General features: G+C 42.6%; 1 protein-coding gene across 4 annotated transcripts in view; it reads right to left on the bottom strand.

Annotated features, from left to right (window-relative positions):
- Window positions 1–25,772, bottom strand: part of mast4 (microtubule associated serine/threonine kinase family member 4) — an 85,219-nt gene that overhangs the window by 42,355 nt on the left and 17,092 nt on the right. For 3 of the 4 annotated variants that reach the window (XM_056431807.1, XM_056431808.1, XM_056431809.1), the window contains exons 3-4: window positions 20,824–20,948; window positions 1,518–1,549 (exon numbers count right to left, since the gene is read on the bottom strand). In XM_056431807.1, the coding sequence (XP_056287782.1) occupies window positions 1,518–1,549; window positions 20,824–20,948 (157 nt within the window). Of the gene's footprint in view, window positions 1–1,517; window positions 1,550–11,585; window positions 11,664–20,823; window positions 20,949–25,772 lie in introns of those variants that run through there. The other variant, XM_056431812.1, reaches the window with a different exon arrangement.

Below are 25,772 nucleotides of genomic sequence, written 5' to 3'. Positions count from 1 at the left end.
CTGACTAATTCAGATGTAAAGCAGATGTTATTTGAAAAGTAATAATAATGTCGTGCTCCAAAACAGAGCCAACGTATCAGGGAACATCTTGAGAGGACTCGGAAACTCACAAATGGATTTCATTGAAAAAAATAGGAGTTCTTTTCATCAGATCCGTCCCATTGTATTTAAAGTATCGTAAACGCATGTTCTGTCCTCGGTGCATTTTGGAGAGAAATATTTTTGAAGCAGTGTTGTTTAAAACTCCCCTGAGAACCACTGCTCGTCCCTCTTGGGTATTGCCAAAGAAATAGGAGATGATAAAAGAAATATTTGTTCATAATACTGCAGGCAGCTGCCAAAAAGAACAACCTCCATCCCCTGAAAGGTGGTAATCAGTAACTAAAGGAGTGTCATCCACTTTCATGTTGAGATTGGGGAATGCACAATTCACAGAGAGATGGTCAGTCGAAGATGTCCTGGTTCACTACCTTTATGTATTCTGTATTTATGTAAATGTTCTATTATTATCAATCAACAAGAGGGAAAAAAAGAAGAAGAAAAAAACTACATTTGAATCTGAAGCCAAGAATGCATGTTTACAAATTAAATACTATTTTGCTTATTGGGACGCTGATTTACATAATTGTACAGCCAAGAATCGTCAGATGTGATTCCTGGCCACCCTTCAACCGGAGAGCCCGTAGTATCTGAATCTAAATATCCTGCGAGCGTCATCACTTCCCAACACACTAGATGAGTCACAATAGGATCTGCATCCATGATGCATATTAAAGTACAACGTTTTAATCACAACGTCTCATTCGAGTATTGTTCACGGAAAAACCACGATGAACATATATTTGATTATTTTATGTGATGTTTTTTAAAATATTTTATGTTTATATCATGCAGTGCTGCTATTGAATACTTTGATTAATGTTTATTCACATCAACATAAAACCCTTTTCTCAGAGAGAAAAATTTGTTCTGAGGTATAAAATAAGCCAATTAGTAGAGAAAGGCTCCACAAACAAATATATATATATATATATATATGAATAGGAGACCCCCCGGATGTGTGTACTGAAATAATAAATGTCCTCAGATCTTTTGTGTTTTGTACTCCGTCTGAGACGACAATAGTCCCATGTGGCCAAAGATGAATATAGTAAGATAATAAAAAATGCCTTTCAGAAACTACCAGGAGCACAATCATGTTGTTGGTATCTATGAACTCATAACAAGTTGAATATCAAAGATATGCACACATATGCAGGGTATAAAAAATAAGAAGTAGAAAACACACTTTCAGAGTGAATCAAAATGTTTGTATGTTTCTACCCAATGTAAAGACTTTGACCCAAACAGACTAAATGTATTCTACGGGCCTAAATGGATTGAAAAGCTAGAACTGTACACATTAATCTTTATGCAAGGATTATTTCAGCTGAATGTCAGTATCTGCACGCGTATGAGGCAGCGTGACAAGCCACTGAATGCAGACGTCTACGTGTGACACACATCTGGATACTTACAGACTGCCTCTTCTCGGAAGACTCAACTCTTTCTGTAAATGAAAAGAAAAGAGTCATGAGTAAAAAAAACTTGAACAAAGTCACTTTAGAAACCATATAACGCCACTTGGTTATTTATGCGTTAAGCATTAACACATTACACTTGATTGATGTTCCCAACGTGATGATGCATTTGTATGTATAATGATGTCATGTCTGAACACCGATGTCCACATCAATCAATCAATAATACAAATATGGTACATCTTCCAGAACCACGAAAGCTGTCGTCAGATCTGATGAAACACAAATATACTAATACATATATAAGAATGGGCGATGTGGAGAAAATTCTAAATACCCCGATATTTTAGGCTGAATACCTCGAGATCGATATAGTGACGATATTTTAGGATTGTGCTTTTACTACATTTTTACACAATGAGATTATTAATAAATTATCAGTAATGTGAATAAAAGGTGCTTAAATGGAAACAATAGAGCAGCTAGTTACTCACGTTACTGTAATGCAGCCTTTAAAACCAGGATAAGACCCGTGTCTCTACAAGAAATCCTAAATCTCTGATAAAGATTACATTATTGATAAAATGGATATTTTGCACATGTTTTTGTGTTTTTTCTCTCTCATTTATATAAATGACAATAACTAAGCCTTTTCTAGTAAATAGTAGAATCCCACAAATCAATGAAGGACACACAAACTGCCTCCAAATTCACAGAGCAAAATAAAGAAAAGAGGAAATAAAAAAGGAGGAGAACAAAAATAAACCACCCGCTCACTGTGCTGCGGCTGCATCTTTACAGCCTCACACACATCCACCCCATGGAAAGAACAGATCCCAGAGCAGGTGTGAAACGGGCACGTCTCATCCCAGAGAGCTGGACTGGAACTTTAAAGAAAAAGCAACTGGAAGGACAAAACCCCCGCCGGGTGCATGTTTTATCTTCTTTTTAGTTCAACACTGTGAATGCTGCTGCAGAAAAAGCACCAACAATGACCTCATTGATTTCTTCAGGGATTATATAACTAAAAACGTATAATAGGGTGTTGCTCACAGAAAGCTAAAATACAAATGTAATTAAAGACACATTAAAAGAACATGTATTTTTTTTAGGACTGATGAGTAAAGAAACAGTCGCTGCTGCCGCTGCAGCGTCTGTTGGCGTCAGTGCGGCGTGGAGCGGCCCGACATCCGTAGAGTTAGCGCGAGTGTTGGTTTAATCACATTGTGAGGAATCGAGTTGTTTTATTGGCCGTGAGACATTTCCCTGCGCGTTGTTTTAAATTCATTTTACCAGCAGTGGGAAACCAATCCAGAGCCCCCCCCCCCCCCCCCCGGCTTGGATTATTTATAATCTCTCCTGACTGGATCTTGTACAAAATAAAGAAATAAAAAGCCAGAAGAAAAGAGCGCCAATAAATAACCGGGCTTTGGGTCCGTTTTATGTTTTACCACAAATCCCACTGATTTGATCATCAGACATTTCCCTGTGTAATAACCACCTGATAAGGTGCTGCGCGTCTCCCAGTGTAGGACATGGAGGAGCCGGTATTGGCTGCTCCGGTCAGCAGAAACGGTGCTAAGCCCCACGCTCCCTTTGCTATCAATTAGGGCTTAATGTGTGCTGGAGACCGAGGGCCGAGCGTTTCATTGGACCAGCAGGGAGTGACTTACAGTTGTGGGACGTCCACCAATCACAGCACGCCGAAATAACAGAGGAAGGTCTACAACAACAATCTTGAGAGTTAAAGCAAAAAAAGATATGATGATAGTAAACTGGTTTATTGAACAGATGTATTCATGGGAAGTGAATTCACCCCTCTGGAAGATATTCACACAGACTGGATTACATGTGTTGCACTGTGATGCCTGAGCATTAGATTCAAGTTTTGGTTCGTCTTTTCCCCGAAATTAGGTGTTCTATTATGAATAAAACAGCCCTGATCCAACCAAATAAATGCTCTTATTCCAGCAACAACAACAAAAACACAAATAACCATCCTTTCCAAAAGATGAAGCAGGACGATATTAACAGGAACTCGGAGCCGATAGATCTCCCCCCAAAACATGAGAGGAATGGCGATTCCTCTCGTTAACGACATTAAAGCCCACTACTGTACCTGCCACTCATATCCTCAACCTCATTAAATAAATTCTCCATACCATTTCATGGACATTTTTTTAAAACGTAAATCGTGCACACACACACACACCAACATGTTCCTCTCTGTTGTAAGACTAGGGCTTTAACTTATCTGTGAAATCAGCTCCAACACACACCTGCAGCTGTATGGGACGCCGTATTCAGCTGGTGTTTTGGGCTCATCTCCGTTGTTTTAACGCCGGCTTCCCCTTCATTATTATCTTCAACTCTCAAAAAAGCCCAACACACATTTGAACCCATTAGTCCTGGCCAGGAGTTGAATTTACAAACCGTAAACATTCGCAGGCAAACCGAGCTCAGAGCGTTAGCCATCAAATAAGGAGCCTAATTTAACATTATTACTTCATCAACACAACCAATCCCCTTTCAGATGGCATTGTTAAATGTTTTGTGGAGCTCTGATGGATGGACCAACATATTGACGTCATCAAAGACATTTTAATTTCCTCACTTTTTCAACGCCTGTAAAACTCTTCCTCGGGTTCTCCAGAACGCTGATGTAACGCAGCACTACTTTTATCTCGCTGAGCATCTCTCTCTCACCTCTAACGGCATATTAATGGGATTTATGTTCCAAAAGGAGAATTCAAAAGGCAGAGATGCTTCCTATCGTGGCGGTTGACCTCGACATCGTGGCGACGTGCTTCTTTTCTCTCCTCAGTCAGAAATTCATTCGATGAGAGGCTTGTCAAAAGAACGATGCACATCGGGTTCTTTCTGCATACCTATTGTGTCCATTTAGGAAAAATGCATTTAATAGATTTTCAATTTGTGGATTTGTCATTGCCTTTTTGTGTAATCTCTTTAGATCGTGATGTACATGCATATTTATGGGAACTAGGTGATGCATCTTTCTTTAAAAAAAAGTTATTTAAATTGGATTATTGTTGGTTCAGCATTTCCTAAAACAAAAACCTTGCATTTTTTTTAAATTAAATCCTCCGACTAAAGGTTACAGTTTACTGATGATATCTAGAAAGCCTTGAGGCTCCACTTCAGTGCAAAGATTACAAACAAACAACTTTGTATGTCATCCAAGATTGAGATAATAGCCCCCATGTGTGTTTAGCATAATGCTTCACAGGAATACAAGTCTTTCAATTAAATGTTAAGATCCTAAAGGATTAAAAACTGTCCGACAGGCGACACAAACAGCATGAATATCTTTCATCTTGGAAAGTTGTCCATCGGGAGAACAAACCGCTGATGAAAGTAAATCTTGTATGTTTAATCATTGTTTATCCAGTAATCTTCTCAGCGCTGGGGAGAGAACAATGGTGACGCGATGAACCCGAGATGTATTGTTCCACGGGCTAAATGTCAACTACTGGCTTCTAGCAACATCACTTCATCTCCACATCAGAGCTGCAGCGTTGCTCTTGTGAAGGAGGCCTATACGTGGAATGGTTCATTAATTATTCCCATTGATTTATTTTTGGATCTTCACGCACCTCCGGATCAAACGTGTACTCGAGTTTACGGAGATTCGCTGCTGACTGGCGGGGAAACCTTTAAGAGGTGTCATCAAATCAACACCTCGTATGACATCAGATCTTTCAGTAGCGCTGAGCAGGTCTACTGAACCGACCAATCACAACACGGGGGCTAAAACGAGGTGATAGTTTGGCTAAAACTAGACTAAAATAGTCACGTTTCCTTTGGATGAATAAATATGATGATTTTTTTTTAACTAACTGACATTCGACAGAGGACTAAGTCTCAATAAAGATTAACACAAGATCCTAATTAGAGACTTAAATTAAAATTGAATTGTAGCTTCATCTAATCGAGACGCCGCTTCAAACTCATAGATCTAGTCTCGAGATTAGAAAAAGGGTCAAATAGATCGATAGAGCTGGTTATCTGCCTCCAACACATGTGTAGTACAGGAATTAGACCGCATGCTTCATACAACTGATTGAAGTGCATTCGTTGACCTCAAGGATCAAACTAACTCGACATTTTACGAACAGCCGATGAATGAATTTGGATCGTACGGAAACCGCTTGTAGGAAGCCGACTTCTATTAACCCTCCTGTTACCTGAGGGTCAATTTGACCCCATTCAATGTTTAACCCTCCTGTTACCTTTATATTTACTGACATATTTTACCCTCGGGGTCAATTTGACCCCAGCAATTTAAACCTCCAGAAAATTCTTAGAATTAATATTGTTTTCCAAGTTTAAGTGTGAGGTTCTTTATGTTTGTTTGTTGACTACCTAAATAGCCCTTTAAATATATAAAAAAGTGGATATTTCTTATATGTTTGACACATTGAAAAACAGCCTGGGGTCAAATTGACCCGAAAGAACACCGACATTAAACATTGAATGGGGTCAAATTGACCCTAAGGTAACAGGAGGGTTAACCGTGACGAATTATATCCGACTCCATCCAAAGCATATTGATTTCAGAGCCTGCAGGGGGGGATTCAGCAGCAGAGCCCCCATTCAGCATTGGAAAGCTTCGCCGATTGAATCACGATGTTCGGTGTCATTCATCCTGAATCCACCGACTCCAACAATGTCGTAAAGAGGGAAACGATTCATTTCCAGGCTGGCAGGGAGCTCAATGTCCTGTTAATTTGATGAGCTCTCTTCTTTTTTAAATGCCTTTCAGTAACGTCACAACAATGGACTCTTAAAGATTACATAAATGGATGATGATGATGATAGTCACGCCTCTAATCAGTCGAACTACAGGTTAGAAGTCGTTCCTATTATTAGAAATGTCAGTTGGCGGCCGGCCCGGTTCATTCATCCTCCGGATGCATCGAAGGCGAGCGCCGACAGTTGAAGTGTTTCACAGAATCTGATCCGACTTTCACGACGTGGCAGCGTGTTGCACGGCACCCGAGGGAGGCTTTTCCTCGGTGTCAGATTCCGAGCAATTCAGACACGCGACACGTTCAATATTCACAAACCTGTGAATTAATGAGCGCACGGTCATCGGTTTTCGACAGCAGGGGCGGAGCTTCAGGGCCCTGCAGAATTGAGTATGTCGCCCCAAAGTGTGTGTGTGTGTGTGTGGGGGTGAGGGGGGGGGGGGGGGATGCTGGAAATGGAGCAAATGGACTCTTCTTCACCTCCCTGAAGTCAAGTGGAACCAGTGTATTTCACCGGTGTGACCGCGAGTTCAATGGTGGATTTAGCGATGTATTCCTCCTGTAAACCAGAGTGTATTCCACCGGTGTTTCTGATCGTGAGAAGCTACAACTTGGATGCGGAAGGAAGAACGTCCTGACGGGTGTATTGCTGAGGACCCACGGAAGAGCGTTGGCGAGTCTGAAGTCGTTTGCATGAGACACTCTGGAGAAATCTTCGAGCAGCAACAACACGGGCCATGTCTGTTCTGAACGGGCTGCTTTTTCTTTCTTTTTTTTTACGCTGCATTAATGTTGACAAAAGATTTGCCAAAAATGTGTCGATTAATACATACACACGACTGTTTGGGCATATATTTTAGAACATCTGTGGTTGCACATTTCATCGCCGCCTTGACGAGCGCCATCGACAAATTAAAAGTCCCATTTGTCAAGATGCCAAAATGCCAAAATGCACACGCGTGTTGAAGCGTATTTAGCAACTGGCATTTGCATCGAACTGATGTCTTCACTTCACTTCACTTCGCTCGGCGTCTGTCGACGTTCCACGGGAGCGAGAGCAAAACGCCAGAAGTGATGCACAAAGTGAAGACGCCAGAAGGGACGAACAGCTGGAGGAGCTGCGAGAAAGACGTCGGTCGGCTTAACCCTTCTGTTACCTTAGGGTCAATTTGACCCTATTCAATGTTTAACCCTCCTGTTACCTTTATATTTACTGACATATTTTACCCTCTGGGTCAATTTGACCCCAGCAATTAAAACCTCCAGAAAATTATTAGAATTAATATTGTTTTCCAAGTTTAAGTGTGAGGTACTTTATGCTTGTTTGTTGACTACCTAAATAGCCCTTTAAATATATAAAAAAGTTGATATTTCGTATATGTTTGACACAGTGAAAAACAGCCTGGGGTCAAATTGACCCGAAAGAACAACGACGTTAAACATTGAATGGGGTCAAATTGACCCTAAAGGTAACAGGAGGGTTAAGGAAAGGTCAGCCCACTCAGCACCCCCCCCCCCCTTGTGTTTCAGTAAAGTTTCTTCATCAAATTAGACAAATTAGACCACATGACAGCATCTCGATGACTCACTCTTTGATTTTTTTACTCCTTACAGTTATGTCGATATGAACATGATTTATGGGCCAGCCTTCATAAAGTGATCAACCATCTAGTAAGAAGCCTCTCTGGTGCTGCACGTTTGCGCCTCACCAGCTGGCTCACCCCACTTCACACAAAACGGCTCTTTGGAGGCGCACAGTGTCACCGCACTCGTCTGGACAGCTACCTTTTTCTTTCATTTATTTTGCATTATGGAGGCAATGTTGTACGTCTGGCGTACAGTAAAGCTCACAACGCAGTAGCGTCTGACAGGCAATTAAGATGAAGGCCATGCTAGAGGCATCATTAAAATCTATATTAAACCAACACATTTTTTATATAATGAGGAAACAAGGCGGCTATAAGCCCTCAAAGCCAGACTACGAACCGAGTGAGTCTAGAGACAACCATAAAAAAATGTAAACTGAAGGGAATTATCTTCTGAGACAAAGGAGCGGAGAGCAGAGGTGAATGTTACACTCTCATGTAAAATAAAAAATCACACTTAAATAAATACACTTTTGAACTTGATCTTACAATTAATTGGACGTTGACACTTGGTTCGAATAAACAACACAACAAAGCTCACAAATATGTTGCATTAAAACTTATTCATACCAGCAGCAATGCAAATGTGTGAGAGTTGCAACGCTTTTTCAATAAAAGGTCCAACCAGGGTCCCGATGACCCGGAGCCGTCCGCCCGATGTCAACTGTTGTTAGCCTAAGATACTGTGAGCTTTATAACGCTTTATAAATGCTCTGAGTGAAATGTAGTTCCCTTTGGTAAACAGACAATCTGTCTATGTTTAGGGCTTTTATTGTGAAAGGCAAGGACAGAAGGACAGGCAAGATCTTTGTCTTGCACTGCTTTTATCAAAGTTAAAAGGAATAATAAAGTTTGCCAGTTTGCCGTTGTGTTTACATTATAAATATGTCCGAAATTATGAAAATAAAAAAAGTCTAATTAATTGAATTAAATTAAATTAATAGCAAAAACTCAAAAGGTCCCCGGAGTGGAATGACCTTCAAACCTTAAATTTCGTCACACACAAACAAAGTCGACGGACTCGCTGCAAACATGGACGTTTCTCTGGAGGGAATTAACAATTATCTTTAAAAAAGCAAGTATACTTAAGGTCATCGCATGAATCTGAAGCATTGCAGATACCTGGGCATCAACATTCTACATTCATATAACTTCACTGTATGTAAAAAACATTCATACTGAACAACACTTTAGCTGAGAAATGTATTTAGAGAACTCCTTCATGGATCTGATGCTCCTGCGTTTTGTTGGTTATTCTGCTGTTTCTGTCTGAATATAAGTTCTGCACACCGTCAAATTAATTCGGCATCAACACAAACACTAAATCGTTCTCTTCTGCTTCTTCACGATCGAGGATCGAGTCACAGTTGAGACATTTTCTTGCCGATCTCTCACCAAATTATCTTTCACATGCAGCATTTTTAAAGCAGCACCAACGTTCCAGTGAACTCAATTCATGGTTGATTGTTTAAATGTCGACTCAACCTCATAATGCAGACACAAACACGCTGAAGATAAATACTTGAGGGTGTTGTGATACGCCGTGAATGGAATAGTTCGACATCAGGGAATTATACGTCCGTTTGCTGCATTACAAATAGTTAGAGGAGATCGATGTCACTCACCACTGCTAGCGGCCAATTAGCTGAGCACGAAATAAAGAAATACTCCAGCACTTTACAATATGGGTTAATCAAACCAGATTTAACGTGTAAATAACTTGAGTTTAAAAAGGTGCTGGGAGACATATTTTGTTACTTTTGGATAAAGAGACAGACTAACCATTCCAATCTGTATGCTAAGCTAAGCTAACCATGCACGGATGATAATTAATAGAGATGCGATATAAATCTTGGAAGAAAGCGAGCAACTAATCTTATTTCTCAAAATCTTAAACCATTTATTTAATAGATAAATAAATACAAAAGCAAGCTCTTAAATGTTAATTGTATTTTGACTGAACAATGTTCCGAATCATTTGTAATAATTCAGAAAGGCAAAACGTAGACCAAGCTATGCTTAAGACCATCGAGTTTGACTGAGACCAAGTTGTTAAGGTGGTTTATTTCTAAACTAAACAGGAAGCAGTAAGAAAGTAGCTTAGTCTTTAATCAGACCAACGCATCGACGAACACGTCAACGCCTTCCCCTTGGAGCCGAAAGCAGCGACGCCCTCTGCACCGTAAAACAGTCAGTCACCGTCTTCCCATCCGCTCAACCACAAACGGGTCTGACTGGGATGATGTCATCGCTCCCCGGGCTGAGGGTGAATGGGGAGATAGTGTGACGCCTGACTAACTAACTTCCTTTTGAGTGTGAAAGTTAGAGCGCTGCAGCAGCCTGATCACTGGAGTGGGCGCTACGTTGTGTTGTGTGTGTGTGTGTGTTGCTCATGAAGATTACTGTTTGGAATCTTTTAATAAACACAATTCTGATTTTAAAAATAAATGTTGAAACGCGTTGCTTTTTCTAGAGATATCCATTGAACAAAATTCAAAGAGCACAAATTAAATGTCGAGATTTCAGCCGTCTAATTTTCAGATTGATTATTAAAATCGCAGAGGAAACGCATTGAATCTTAAATGTTGCCGCGCTTCAATCTCAAGATGTACTCGACAGTTAAATAAAGAAAACACCACGGACAAACCAAAACTCACCTTTGTTCATGAGATGAATACGCTTCATTAGTGCAGCCCAATTAAAACAAATGACACATACAGTGTGATTGCAGGAGGTTTGAGTCACAACACAAGCAGCAGTTTGAGATGGGTTGTTTTAAAAAAAAAGCTTTTCTATAAGTGGCTCCCACTCGAGAAAGCTACATTATGAATCCACTTCACTCTTTACAGTGGATACGATAGATGACGTAGTGCATATAAGATACCTTTAATATTTGAGAACACGCTGTCCTCTCTTTCCGTTACGGCAGAGTGACGGCAGTTGTAATTTGATTAAGTGCATCGTTCGTGAGCGCTGTGGCCCTGAACTCGGCTGACACCTCGATCAGGACGTCTTACAGCCGAGCGGGAGCTTTACCGTGCCGATCATTTATCATCATAAAGAAAAAATAATATTAAGTAAGAAAGCCCAGCATTGATCCAGCTCCATTAGCACACATCTCCCGCATTCTGCCGACAGCTTACACAAATTAAATGTGATGAATGAATAGTTTAGTTTAAAAAGAAACAGGGTTTGGACACCAACCATTTATTTCCAAATACGCGCAAGTGAAGAACATTTGCAGCCGTTAACTCTCCTCATCTTACGGGTTTTTTTGTGCATCGACCTGAAAAATGTCCTCACAGTTCTGCCAAAAGATTCTCTCTCTCACATGAAGCGCAAATCAACAGCAGAACCAGAGTGTTGCTCCGTCTGTACTGACAAGTGTGTTAACACACACACACATACAAATAAAAACACACGCACACAAAATAAAAAGGTCTCAAAGTCCTAACTGTGTTCTGTTAAAAGAGCAACACAGGAGCGTCACGAGCCACGCATACATACCAGTACAGCACGAAGTCAGCCTGCAAAACACAAACACACACACACACACACACACACACACACACACACACACACACACACACACACACACACACACACACACACACACACACACACACACACACACACACACACACACACACCTGCAGCCCCCGTCTCCTCAGAATGCTGGACTCGTCCATGGTACATAGCACCGACTTATCATGCCTCCCTACCGATACATAGACATGCTGCACTGTCTAGCTCCAGCCTCCTGCGCTCTCTCTCTCTCTCTCTCTCTCTCTCTCTCTCTCTCTCTCTCTCCCTCCCTCTCTCTCTCTCTCTCTCTCCCTCCCTCCCTCTCCCTCTCCCTCTCTCTCCCTCTCCCTCAGGCTAAATCTGATCTTAGCAGCTGCTTAACACTTCCATCAGAACTTATCTGATTGGAAGGAGGCAGTCAGCTGACACCTCCTCTTGTTCCTCTCCTCTGTAACTTCAGGAGTGAAGGAGAGAGAGAGTGAGTGTGAGGGAGAAAGAGAGAGGATAGACAGTTCTAATTTAGCGTAGCGACGGGTGGGGGTGAGTGGGTGGAGGGTAGGGTACCGGGGACAAGTAGGAGCCCCCAGACTCATTTCTCTGTGCAGCCACTCTTCTTTTGGGCACCCGAGGTGACCATGAACATGAGAGGATATCCTGCCGGCATTGTTCTGCTCCAACTGGAACAATGACTCCGGCATCCTGTCGGCAGGCCGACCTCACCGTCTCCTGGCGATCAATGAGTCACATGAAGACTACAAAACACACACCTGAGGGTGGAAGAAGCTTGTCGCAGAAAGACGGGGCGGGGGGGTTGAGAGAGAATAAGAGAGAGAATAAGACAGAGAGAGAGAATGAGAGAGAGAAAATGAGAGGAGAGAATGAGAAAGAGAGAGAATGCGAGAGAAAATATAAGAGTGAATAAGAGAGAAAATAAGAGAGAGAGAGAATAAGAGAGATGAGAGAGAGAGAATGAGAAAGAGAATGAGAGAGAATGTGAAAGAGAGAGTGAATGAGAGAGAAGAGAGAGAATGAGAGGAGAGAGAGAGAATAAGAGAGAGAATAAGACAGAGAGAGAATGAGAGAGAAGAGAGAGAGAATGAGAGATAATGAGAGAGAAAATGAGAGGAGAGAGAGAATGAGAAAGAGAATGCAAGAGAGAATGTGAATGAGAAGAGAGAATGCGAGAGAAAATATAAGAGAGTGAATAAGAGAGAAAATAAGAGAGAGAGAGAATAAGACAGATAAGAGAGAGAGAATGAGAGAGAATGTGAAAGAGAGTGAATGAGAGAGAGAATGAGAGAAGAGAGAGAGAATGAGAGAGATAATGAGAAAGAGAGAGAGAATGCGAGAGAGAAAGAGAGAATGCGAGAGAAAATATAAGAGAGAGTGAATAAGAGAGAAAATAAGAGAGAGAATAAGAGAGAGAGAGAGAATGAGAAAGAGAGAGTGAATGAGAGAGAATGAGAGGAGAGAGAGAATGAGAATGAGAAAGAGAGAGTGAATGAGAGAGAGAGAGAATGAGAGAGATAATGAGAGGAGAGAGAGAATGAGAAAGAGAGAGAGAATGCGAGAGAAAATATAAGAGAGTGAATAAGAGAGAAAATAAGAGAGAGAGAGAGAGAATAAGAGAGAGAGAGAATTTAGTATTATGTGGAGTGGGGCAAGAGGGAGAAAATAAGAGAGAGAGAGAGAATTTAGTATTGTGTGGAGTGGGGCAAGAGGGAGAAGTAATAGCCGGCCGGCTGTTTCAATGAAAGATGTCGCTGCCCGAGACCTTTCCAACCTGCTGTGAAAATGTCACCCAAACTGCGGCTGGCCAATTTGTAAAAAAAAAAAAAGAGAAGAAGAAAGAAGAATCTTGTTCTGGTCCCACAACAAGCCAACACCGAGTCATTATCATGCTTGAAATCAGCCGCACGTCCCCGCCATACAAACGGCATCTCCCGTGTCCATTTCCAACAATTCCCCGCGCTGCCTCCGTCTCCGGAGACGAGCTGCGGGGCGGGGGACCGCGGAGCCCCCACCAACTGGATGACCCCCCCCACACACACCCGCTCGCAATTATTGGGATTTGCTTAAATAAGTTATCGCCGATGCCGTGCTCTGCACATTTTGCATTCTGTTTCAGTCTGTGTTTTTCCCGAACCCCCCCCCCACCACCACCACTATTGCCTTTTCTCTTTTTTCACCCTCACTCATTTCCATTCACTGTGGTTCTGCTCTGTGCATATTAAGTGGGCCCCTTCCATTCTCCTCATCTCCAGCCAAGCTCAAATGATTTCCTCTTAGAGAGAGAGAGAGAGACAGAGAGAGCACGTAATGACAGCTCCTCGCTGCCTCCCGGCTGATGGAGGACATGCACGGGGCCGTCGGACAGGTGGCCACCGCGTCAACTTTTCTCATTTTGAAACCGGGACAACGGGGAGCTGATGAAATGTCGCGGCGGCCGAGGCGACAATCATTTGTGCTCCTGTGCCGATTAAGGAAGCAGACGGCTCGGGTCCGCGCTCTCGTAAATCACCGCGTTTTTTCTTCTTCTTCCAATAAACACCTTAAAACCTTCAGAAGAGGATTACAGTCGTCGACTGTTCAGCGCCAACAATGCCCTGAAGATTACCTGAGAGACTTAAAGCATCCGGTGATTGCTCAACAGTCAGCGTTTAGTCTGCGGCCGCTTAACGGGACGATTAAATTCCATATTGGACCGACGGGAGCTGCAGGAACACGAGAGAGGGGTCATCTGTCTGACTCATGCCAGTGACACGCTTATGTCAGTGGTCAGTGTTCAGCGTCTTAGAGGCATACGGCGTTTCTCAATTCAAATTACACGAGTACAGACTTGTGTTCTTTTGGAGTCTGGACTTGAAGAGGCCCGCGGACATTTTGAAATAAGCTTCCGCCTTGGCAGGAAACTCCGATAGCTTTAGGCAACAAAACTATTTCATTAGGTTTGGGAGAAGATCGCCGTCTGGGGTTTACATAACCGCTGAAGTGCTGCAACTGCTTTGTGCAAGTTACGAGACAAATACATTGACTTCTTCTAATCTCGCGCGGGGGAAAGATTGGTGGCTTTTCTCTACTTCAGATAATCATAAATTCAATATCTTTGGGTTTCTGCGCAACTGGTTGGACCAAAAATTGAAAAAAAGCAATTTGAAAATGTTCTCTCCTGTTAAGAGAACATCATGATGAACGCTTTTATAGACTAAACCATAAACAGTTTGAAATGCAATATATAAATAATGACGTCAATTTGAACAAATAAAAGGAGATAAATAAAGACGCTTTTAGAGAGAACGTGAGGCCGCTGGGTTCAGGGCCGCTGTGGAGGCAGACAGTCCGTGGCCTTGAAGCACAGCCTTAAGGGAAAAGCGCCTTCAGGGGGGGGGGGGGGGGGGGGGCAGCAGAGTTTGCTCCTTCTGCCTTTGGAGAAAAAAGGGAGCGCTGCCACTGAAAGCATGCAGCGAATGCTGATTGAGTGACCCACAGCCTCCGCTGCGCCGGAGCTTATCGGTCCAAGAGGCGACCTGCAGATGTGAGGCCGGCAGCGGAGGCACACGGGCCTGTGAAGAGGAGGGAAAGAATCAATGCCTCTCCTACAAAGCAGTGCAAAGAAGCCAGCCCACCAAAAGGAGGGAGAATATCCAGCCACGATAAAACTCCCAGTGGAGCCCACCTCCACACGGAGGAGTCTTTAACCTTGACAACAAGATCAGAAGACGGCGACCGACCGACCGCTGCGGTTTTCACAACTTTTCACAAATCGCAATTGACATGCAAATTTAAGCATTCAGGAGATGAAAAATTATGTCAGCTTGAGTCCACTTGGAAAATCCAATCCGTCTTTCTTCGCAATTCATTATTTTTTCCTTCTTCGAATAAACAGCGAGCCGCTCGGTGCGTAACGGCGGCGTCGCATTTGAATCTGGCGACGGGGAGAAACTGTATCTCTCAAACGGAGCGAGTGACAGGGGTTCAACGTCTCAGCCGCAATTACCTGATCCGGAGTGACAGTTTGATTTGAATATCACACCCCGCGTGTTTACAGTAACAAACGGCACGCTGTGCAATATTTTGGGAATGCGTTTTCCCAAAGTTATTCATGAACGAGAGCGGTTTATTTTGTACGCAATTGTTGCTGAAATACCGACGCAATCTCTTGTCACTAAAAAAAAACCAGTCCTTATTTGGCAATGCATTCGGCTGCAGGGTCGATTCTGATTTTATCTTTTAAAGTTTGTAGGTTTCTGTTTTACAATCACAGCACCACACACACCTTTTTTTAAGTAGGAGGCATTTAAGATTCATTTCTCTCAATTATGGAGAAAAAGTAAACAACGTGAAGCTGAACTCATGAAGGGACCACGAAACAAAGACAGATACCGCAGACAACCCGATCAATAAGGGGCATCGGAGGAACTGGTTTTCCACTCTCTTGGGTTTCTTGGCTGGAAAATCGTATATATATATATTCTGGTGGGCTGATATTAAAAAACCTGAGCTAGTTTAGTTTCCACTGCCCAGACCGCCGCATGTTCTACGTATTGACTCGGTTCTTCTTTCCTTTGCAGCCGCCAGCTGCTGCGACATCAATGGTATCGGTGAAGGACATCGCTGACTGCCATTATGAGTCCACAAAGACACAACATCAGGATTATGACGGTCTTATCTCCATATCGCGCCAGAAGTGAAGTATTGATTTTCTGCCAAAGAGCATCACATTCAAGAGGGATGGTGCCACGCTCGTAGGAGAGCCGTGCACGCCCAAGGGCATGATGGGAGGCCGACTACACCAGAGGAGTCCTGGACCTCCAAAGGAGGCGCAGACGAGAAGGAGACAAGGGGGTACGTGTAACGTAACATAAATAGTTGTGTAGCTGGTAAACAATAACAATGAATAATACTGATTTTTAAATGTCGCACAACAGTGTTTCCAGCTTTTTCATCACATATTGTTTTAAACTTTTATAGAAAATCATGATGGCAATTTTCACTATCTTCTGACCTATTATAGACAAATGTGTAATTGATGTGTAGATAACTAGTCGTGAACATTAATCGTTAACCTAAAACTCAACATACAGATGACGTATGGAAGCTCCAAACTAAGACAGCCAGTATTATTAATAATCATTTTATAATACTAATACCTTGATAAAATCTAAATATGGTCAACAGATCACAAGAGGAGGAGTCCAGTGGAAATTCTTAGAGATGCACAGTTTAGCCAATTAATTAATTAATTCGTGAATCTAAAGAAAATATATCTGCCACCATTTTTTGATAATTAATGGGATTGTTCATTTTCAAGCAACAAGTCTTAACAAATGAGAACATTAAGTATTTGGGGTTTTCGGACAGCTGCTTGGACAGAACAAGACATTTTAACTGTGGGTTTAGGATCATTTTAAATCCAGGGTTTAGGGCCACCTGTTGGTTCACACAATTGCCAACAGATTAACTGATAATGAAGCCCTAGAAAATCCATCACCTCGTATCAAAGCAGCAGGGCGGCAATCTAAAATCGTGGTCACGGTCTAGCAGCTTTTGTCTCATTCTGGTTCTGAATAAAAATATTGACTGCCTTTGACAGCTTTGAGAAACAGAACCATCAACACAGAGAAGCGGCTCCCCCTAAAAACAACCTCTGGCTTCTGTAGTGACATTGGAAAAATGTGAAGTGATAGAAAGCGAGTTATGCTCGGTGACATAATGAACAACAGAATGCAGGATTAAGCTCCACGTTGTCCTAAAAGTCCTTGCGAAGAATCAGGTAACAATACTGTCACTTCTTTAAAAGAAAAGAAAAAGTAACACAGCCTGAACGAAAACCAACCACATTTCCAAGTTGCTCCATTTCAAATTAATGAACAGCAGCCAGCCAATTAAACCTTTTCATACGTGAATCTGACAGCAATGCTTCGACAGCACCCGAAATCCAACTGCTGGCAGCCCTCCAGTCATTCACCGACACTCCGGCCAGAAACCAGTGGGCCTCCCATTCATATAGACATTATTATGCCATTATGACACAGACATCATGTTTGCTAGTACACCGTTGTTTGGATCGCATTCATTTTACTCAATTGTCACCCCAAAACATAAACAGACGGGACTCCCATTCATCAAACTTTTGCATTTATAAAAAATATGAAAGGAGGGAAAGCTGCCTTCCATTCGGAGGCCAGAAGCCGAGCTGTTCGTCTTCCCTCCCAAGGTCAACCAAATCTCAGTCTTTTCTGAGCTTGTTCAGCAGGCGGGGGGGGGGGGGGGGGGTCTACGCGAGACAATAATACCTCAGCAGCGGTCACCGGCATCCAATTTTTTTGAGGTGGCCACCGCGGAGTCACCGGGGCGCGCAAACAGAGCGCCGGATGAGAACAAGGACGAGCTGCGCGTTACAGGAGATATTTAATTTGCGTTTGCAGTCCGCGTGACTGCAGGGGGAGAGAGTGTGGGAATACTTCAAAGCCGGACCAAATGTAGAGAATAAAGATGTTCAGTTATACATCTTTTAAACATGGCAAAAGGATGGAAACTCGTTTGTCGGACGAAATTGTAGCAGAGCGACGACTGAACTCGTTTCCTTTTGGACTCTCCCGACGGTAAAGACGCGCGGCGAGTTTTCTCACATCGCAGCGGATGCACTCAAATTCAATCCATCTCATTTATTTTCTTTTTATTATTATTTTGGGGAGGTACAAAAAGTAGCCGCGATGCACCGCAGCCCAATTCCAACCGTGTATCTGCGGCCCCCATCGCCTGAATGAAGTCTGATGAGAAGAAATGTCTCCCCTGGGTCCCCGTGACCTCGCAGCCTCGCCCGAGAGGCGAGAGTGGAGTCCTCTCCATTCACGGCTCAGAGGACACCAAGAGCGTCACACCAACAGGACCTGAGGACGGATACAGGAGCGGTTCTCGTAGATATGTGCACATCTGTCCAGACAGATCGTAGGTCGGCACAATTAACAGGGTTCTTACACATTTTGACCGGTGGATTTCCAGGACTTTAAACCAAATTTCCACGACCAAACTGAAATCTCGGTATAAACATGAACATTTTTGAAAATGTTGCGTATTGAGAGCGTACGCCGGCTTATATTTTGAGCGTCTTTCTTTAAAAAACGTATTTATTATTTCAAACTCGGCGTAAATGAACATGTGATTTTAACACATTTCCATGACTTTTCCCAAACTTTTATGATTTTAGTTTTTTCCATGACTTTTCCAGGCCTGGAAATAACCATTTATAAATTCCATGACTTTTCCAAGTTTTCCATGACCGTGCGAACCCTTCCCACATTTAAACCACGATCCACTGCGATATTGACGTTTAAAATATGTGCTGCGATTGTGAAGCCGATTTCTAAATCAAGCGCTTCCTATACTAATAACCAGCCACTAGGGGGCGACCCAGAAGTTTTGGGGTAGCAGTAGATTGGAGAAGAAGAGTAATGCTGAAAATGAATACTGTATGTCATAAAGAGCACCGTATAGTCCTCGTTTTATAACGGGGAGAAAACAAAATGCATTCAGGTGACGAAGAATATACTTCAAAGTCTTATTCTTTATGCAAAAACGAGTTAGTTTGCCAGAAAGCAGCACCACGTGAAAGTGAAAGCAGCGCTCGGTTGATTTTATACAGTTTTGCGACAATTTGATTTTTGGAGATGCACGGTGAATAATGGAAGTGAAAGCAGAGCTCCAATTACTTAAATACAATTAAATGAAAAAATAATCGTGATCTCAATATTGACTTTCATAATAGTGCAACCATATCAGATATATTTAAGTTAGTCTTCGTCCAATTATTCCTGGGTAGGTGGGGGAATGGCTTGCAGCTAGAGACCTCTTCCCCTCTCCTGCTGAAGCGTCCTTGAGCAAGACACGGCCCCCCTCCCCTCCCCCCTCATGCTCTCACCTTCCTGTGAAGGCTGGCGAGTCAAAATAAACGCCTGCGGGGAATCAGTCGAGCCTTATTATTATTATTACAAAAACACAAATCTCGCAGCGAAGATGGAGGAGACTCATTGAGGTCATCAAGTTATAAAACTCAATATGAATCAACTCATCGGCCCGGAGGACAATTATGATCTCGTTTACTCAAAGGAACCAAAGGATGCACATGTTTGAGTTCCAAATACTGAGAATGCACCAGCGCCCCCCAGTGGACACAACTAGTCCAGATATAATCACAAACAGTATTAGTGGTATGATGTCGGTGGTGTAAACAGGATCATGAACCACAACGCTGTTCGTGTCAGTTACCCAAAAACACAGGCGCAGTAACATCAGCCACACAGGGAAACTCATTTATGCACACGTGCTTTTCTATGGCATTAACCTTTCCTCTAGTGGAATGACTCACACGCAGCGGCATTGGATTAGCCGCTGCGTGTGATTGCGTCGCCCTCCTGGGACAACACGATCCCGATGTACCGCATCACGGTATCTGTCATCTGAAGGAACCGAGCGGCACCCCGCTGAAGGTCACCCGTCTGCACGACTTCAAGCTGGGGATGCGCCGCTTTGTCCTTCTGAAGCATTTTAGACTTAAAAACAGGCGCTCAACAAGCGTAAGGAGTTGCCTTTCTGAATGCGTTTGATCCTCCGAGATAAATGTGAACATTTGGGCGCTCGTGATTCACGGAAATTAATGCATTCATAAAAGCATTTTTCTAAATTTGTGTTTTATAAACCTGCAGCATTGACAGATGAGGCGGTCATTAATGAAACCAGAGTCCAGCCACAATACACAGAACCAAAAAATAAAAGATTCATAACTTTTTTTATCCACAGAACAAAACATAAACAACAGAAGTGTTTGATTGTAGTTTGTTTATCTCCATTTAATTCACTAATAATAAGAACAGAAGTTTCCGCCAAGCAGATTTGTGAATTACTCACATTTCGGCATTGTCTTATTCAACCAATTGTTGAAGTTAAAAAATAGATTTGTGTTCCTTCACTTGAGTCTCACATTTGAAGAAGGGAAAAGGTTTTTATGTAGAAAATAGATAAAATACACTGCTTATTGTATGTCGGATATAAGCAGGAACTGGTTAACTCTGATATTTACTGGAGAGAAAAACACATAGTATGTGTACATGCACGAATATAAAAAAAATATTTCACACTGATGTTTGATTTCCGTTCTTAAGATCTTCAGCAAACAGATTTCAGAAATATCCTCTGATGAAAAATATACCGTGGAATATTGGTGTGTTCAGACATCGTTATCATGAGGAAATCGCCAGTTAGAAAAAGTCCCAACATAACTGGTTCTGTGGCGTTGAGCTGTGTTCAAAGAGATGAGGTCATGGGAGACAGCGTGGTGCGGTTGACGGTCCAGGAAGTACTCACCAGGCTGGAGGTGATGGAGGGGTCCGACTTGCCGAGGTTCAGGGAGCACATCCGGAGCAGGTTGGAGGTCTCGGCTGACGTGTGCTGCGTGTGCTGCAGGCTGCCGTGCAGGAGAAGGTACTTTCCTGCAGAGCAACAGCAGGACGAGGTTCAGTTAATGCTGCACGCTGTTGGGCATTTCACTCATAAAGATAAAGTTAAAAGCAGAACACCGTCTACTGCCACAAGCAAAAGGATGAAGACCGAGTTTTAAACAAGTAAAATTCAAACTACTGACCCATCCTATAATAATAAGGGGGTAAATGTGTACTCTGAGGCCTGGAACATGTTGCAGAATATTTAAAAGCTCAAAGAACTGATAGCACTTACTGCTTTTAAATGTAAAATGAAAAAAATGTAACTGTTTCTTAAATTAACTCTGTTATGTCTCTTAACTTTTAGTTTCTTTTAACTCCTCTTGTTCTGTGTTTTTTGTTTGTAAGAATGCGTTTCATAAGTTGTTGCCTGTCCTGTCCGGGTCACCCTCGAAAAAGAGATTTCTAATCTCAATGGGATTCACCTGGTTAAATAAAGCTTTAATAATGATAATAATAAATGGGGTAGAGGAGTACAGGTGAAATGACATAAGACTGTCCCAGCCGTCGGCTCTAGTTAGGAGTTTAAAGCTAAAGCCCGTGACCCCGTGCAGCCCAGGCAGGAAGTCAAGGGGTTAAATTAGACCAGAGGGTGGGTTGCGGGGGGATCCCATTAAGAGATCAGTGACAATCCCAACATGACATCATCAACAACAAAGCATGATGAACTAGAACGGGCACTCGGTAGAGCGCATACCTTCGCATATCACAAGATTGGGCATTGAATTATGAACATTTTGGAATTAGTTGCATGCCAATTAGATAAAAATTTACCGTGCTATGGTAAAAAGAAGATTTTGACCTTTTCATGACCTTGACCTTTGACCCGATCGATCCCAAAATATAATCAAATGGTCCCTGGAAAATAACCAATCATCCCACCGAATTTCATGCGATTCGGTCTAATACTTTTTGAGTTATGAGAGTAACACGCATACAAATAAATAAATAAATGGCGATCAAAACATAACCTTCCGCATTTTCAATGCAACAAGAGCTCTGTACAGGAGTATTCTTTCCCCGGCAGCTAGATGGCGCTAAATGCTCCTTTTACCCTTCAAACCTCAGAGCCTGAGGCGAGGCGTCTGACTGCATTGAGAAATCACTCGTGGAAGTCTTGTCATCCTTAATCCTCATGTGTATATTTCCATTTCCTGTTTGAGTAAACAGTGGAGGAGACGGAGAGGAGGATTAACAACGTGTGGCTGGGAGAAGGAAGAAGTTCAAGCCACACATCATCGGCGGTGTTAAGCTTTGATAAACTGGAGAGGGGAAGGTTTATACATGTACAGAAACACCCGACAAAAAAAGACATGCACGTAAGTCAAGAGTCGCATCTGATGGAAATACATTTTTATCTGCAGCGATGAGTGATGTAAAACACACGCTGGTAACGAAAGGTACATTTAGAATTCTGTACGTTTTAAAAATGCATTAAGAGCATCCGGTGTTTTAGCACATTCTAGTTCAGATGCAATTAGTCAATGAATTAATTAATCACCATTTATTCCTTGTATTTGTTCTCACGTGTTCAATGTTCAACAGGTGGTGGTTAAACTTACTGGAATTAGTCCAGTTTGGTCATTGAATTGTTTTTGCAGTGCTGCTGTCGGTTTCCTGGCTCGAAGGAAGAAAGTGTTTTCATTTCATTTCCTTCAGTGCGTGTGACTCCAGCCCGATAACCAGACTGAATATTCATTTGGCTTCCCTTCATTCGTGAGCTGGTCTCGTGTTGAGTTGTCGGAGTTTCTGTTATTTGACTTGCAGCCGTTTTAATCTCATCCGCACTGGAGAACGTTATTGTGTCTATGTTTCAGTCTCTAGGACGAAGTGAAGGAGCTGGCGACATCGACTGTTCCCCACCAACGGGCACAACACCAGATGTGTGTGTGTGTGTGTGTGTGTTCAAGAGGAGTCAGACTGGCATTCCTCTCCAATGCAATGAGAGTTTTGTAAATGCATTAACGCCATGTCTTGCATTTAGTCACAACGTCCGTGGCTCGAGTCCAGCTGGTGACTCTTCTTCTTCTCTCTCTCTGACCCCTTTTCTGTCATCTCTCCATCGTCTGTGATCAACTCACGGCATAAAGACACTTACACATTAATTTAACAGCTTGGAGCTGAGGCAGTTTGTATTAAATAAAACACACAAAAATAGAGCGTGATGAGTCAACACTGCCCCCTCCCCCCCCCCTTTTTTCTCTCACTCTCCCGCAGATGATGCACATAACAAAGATTTAGTTCAATCTCATGAAACAAAAACAAAAAGCAGAACACACTACGAGGCTCAGATCTGGACCGCTCACACACACACACTGTGCCGCGGTTATTGCTCTGTGATCACTAAACAGGATGAGGAGGGAAAGCTCTGGTGCTTCCTTCCTTACCGGCAAAAGCTTTCCTCACTGAAGCCCATCACATCCCGGCATGAAGGAAATCTCTGTAAAGGCGCCAGTCAACACTTTTAGAGAGGAAGGCATCAGGAGGAGGAGATTTCCTATTTCTTTACATTCAACGCAGGTGTCCGTAAAGGTCAACGCGCTCTGACCTTGTGCTGATGCCCCCGCTTCAGGCGCACATGTGGGAAAATAAAAAACGCACAAATCAAAAGTCTCCGCACGCACCGCCGCCGCTCTGCTGGGTTTCATTCTGCAGAGCTGATCTATTCTCACTCGTCCCGCCAGATTCACAAGTTTCTGGCTCATAGATGTAAACCATGAAAACTTTATTTTGTCACGCCATCGTCCCCTCAGAGAGAGAGACATCTCTTCCTTCCTCAGGGGGGTAAAAACACAACAACCCTCCTATTTATTGTATTGTAAGCCGACAGAAGTTGCTTTATCCCAACATAATTATGATTTGTTTCCTGCACGCTGCTATAGGAATAACATTTGTAAAGTCTGGGGTTGAGTGGAGTCTGATGCATGAGTGGATTCATAAGGACGCTTAGCCTGAAATATGTATTTGTCTAACTGTTTAACTTTCACATTTCAATTCAATTCAGTTTATTTGTATAGCCCAATTTCACAAATTACAAATTTGTCTCGGAGTGCTTTACAATCTGTACACATGGACAACCCTGACCTTTGACCTCACATCGGATCAGGAACAACTCCCAAATAACCCTTCAGGGGGGAAAAAAAGGGAAGAACCCTTCAGGAGAGCAACAGAGGAGGATCCCTCTCCAGGATGGACAGAACAATAGATGTCATGTGACCAGGAGGACAGATTTAGAGTTAAAACACATTCAATGAATATGACAGAGTGTATGAATAGTTCATAGTAGGCATATTCCACGATGGAGACCTCCACGATCCATCAGGCAGATGGCGGTAGAGAGGAGGAGTGGGCGGAGTCTCAACAGTGGGCGGAGTCTCAACAGGACAGTGGCGTAGTCGGTAGCAGGAATTCCACGACCCAGACCTCGATGATCCATCAGGCAGATAGGATCTATGCCGTCTCATAGGGTCATCGGACCCTATGAGACGGGAAGTCAAAAGGATTTTATTATATAAAGACATTTAAGTCTTTATATAATAAATGATTGGGTTATTCATTCACATTAAAGAACCATGACAGTGTTTGCCCTCAACTGCTGTTCTTGCTACTAGAAACAAACTAGCTACGCTGAAACAACATTGTTACGATGAGATTAAGCGCAGAAAGAAAACCCGATCTCACTCCAACAGCACTATCAAGTTGATTTGATTCCATTTGACGCTCGTTTATCCATCTTTTTTTTAATAACGGAGGCCGGTTAGGGAAAGGTTAATGCATTCAAAGCTGCACCTGAAACACGATGTTTCATTGACTGTGGAAAGGTCAGCGTGTTATTCAGCGAGGTCAAAGACTTCAACATTTACAAGGCGGCAGTTACATGAGCCGGACTGTAAATGTCCAACGGGAGACATTTATCTATTCTCATGTGACTCACTCGACTTTATCCACAAGCAGAAGACTATAAGGTTGACTGTTGTATTATATATTCATTTCAGCACTTGTTTACATGTTTAAATACCGGTTCTTTCTTCCCGATTCCAATTCATTGAACGTACGTATCGGCACATCCCGATGACAGAGGTTCAACTGGTTCTCTATTATTTATTTTAGACTGCTGTGAAAACATCTCCTTTAACCCTCCTGTTACCTTAGGGTCAATTTGACCCCATTCAATGTTTAACCCTCCTGTTACCTTTATATTTACTGACATATTTTACCCTCAGGGTCAATTTGACCCCAGCAATTAAAACCTCCAGAAAATTATTAGAATTAATATTGTTTTCCAAGTTTAAGTGTGAGGTACTTTATGTTTGTTTGTTGACTACCTAAATAGCCCTTTAAATATATAAAAAAGTTGATATTTCTTATATGTTTGACACAGTGAAAAACAGCCTGGGGTCAAATTGACACCAAAGAACACCGACATTAAATGGGGTCAAATTGACCCTAAAGGTAACAGGAGGGTTAAGCACAGGTGTGTAAACACACTCGTCTGCATGTGTTCAGTATGGACCGGCCAGGGTCCCTCGTGAAACGTGAATAAGATATTGATAAATGATAAGAGAACGTACTCCCTGGTACCCGATCCAGCATTTTAGGCAACGTCGGAGGCATTTCCAAGACTGCATCGGAACAACCCTGGGAGAAATGCCCTTTCCTTTCCCAATTTGTCCAACTTGTCAGACTCCTGGATGTAAATTGGATGTGCAGTCTGTCCACGTAGCAGGATTTGCCGCCCACCCACCAACAAAAACCCTGAATTTTACACTTCCAGAGGGATGTCTCTCTGCTGACTTTACACATTCCTCATCACAG

This window comes from Pseudoliparis swirei, chromosome 15, assembly GCF_029220125.1.
Source record: "Pseudoliparis swirei isolate HS2019 ecotype Mariana Trench chromosome 15, NWPU_hadal_v1, whole genome shotgun sequence".
NCBI classification, from domain to species: Eukaryota; Metazoa; Chordata; class Actinopteri; order Perciformes; family Liparidae; genus Pseudoliparis; species Pseudoliparis swirei.
The sequence above is the reverse complement of the archived record's forward strand: the minus strand, read 5'-3'. Positions and strand labels throughout refer to the sequence as shown.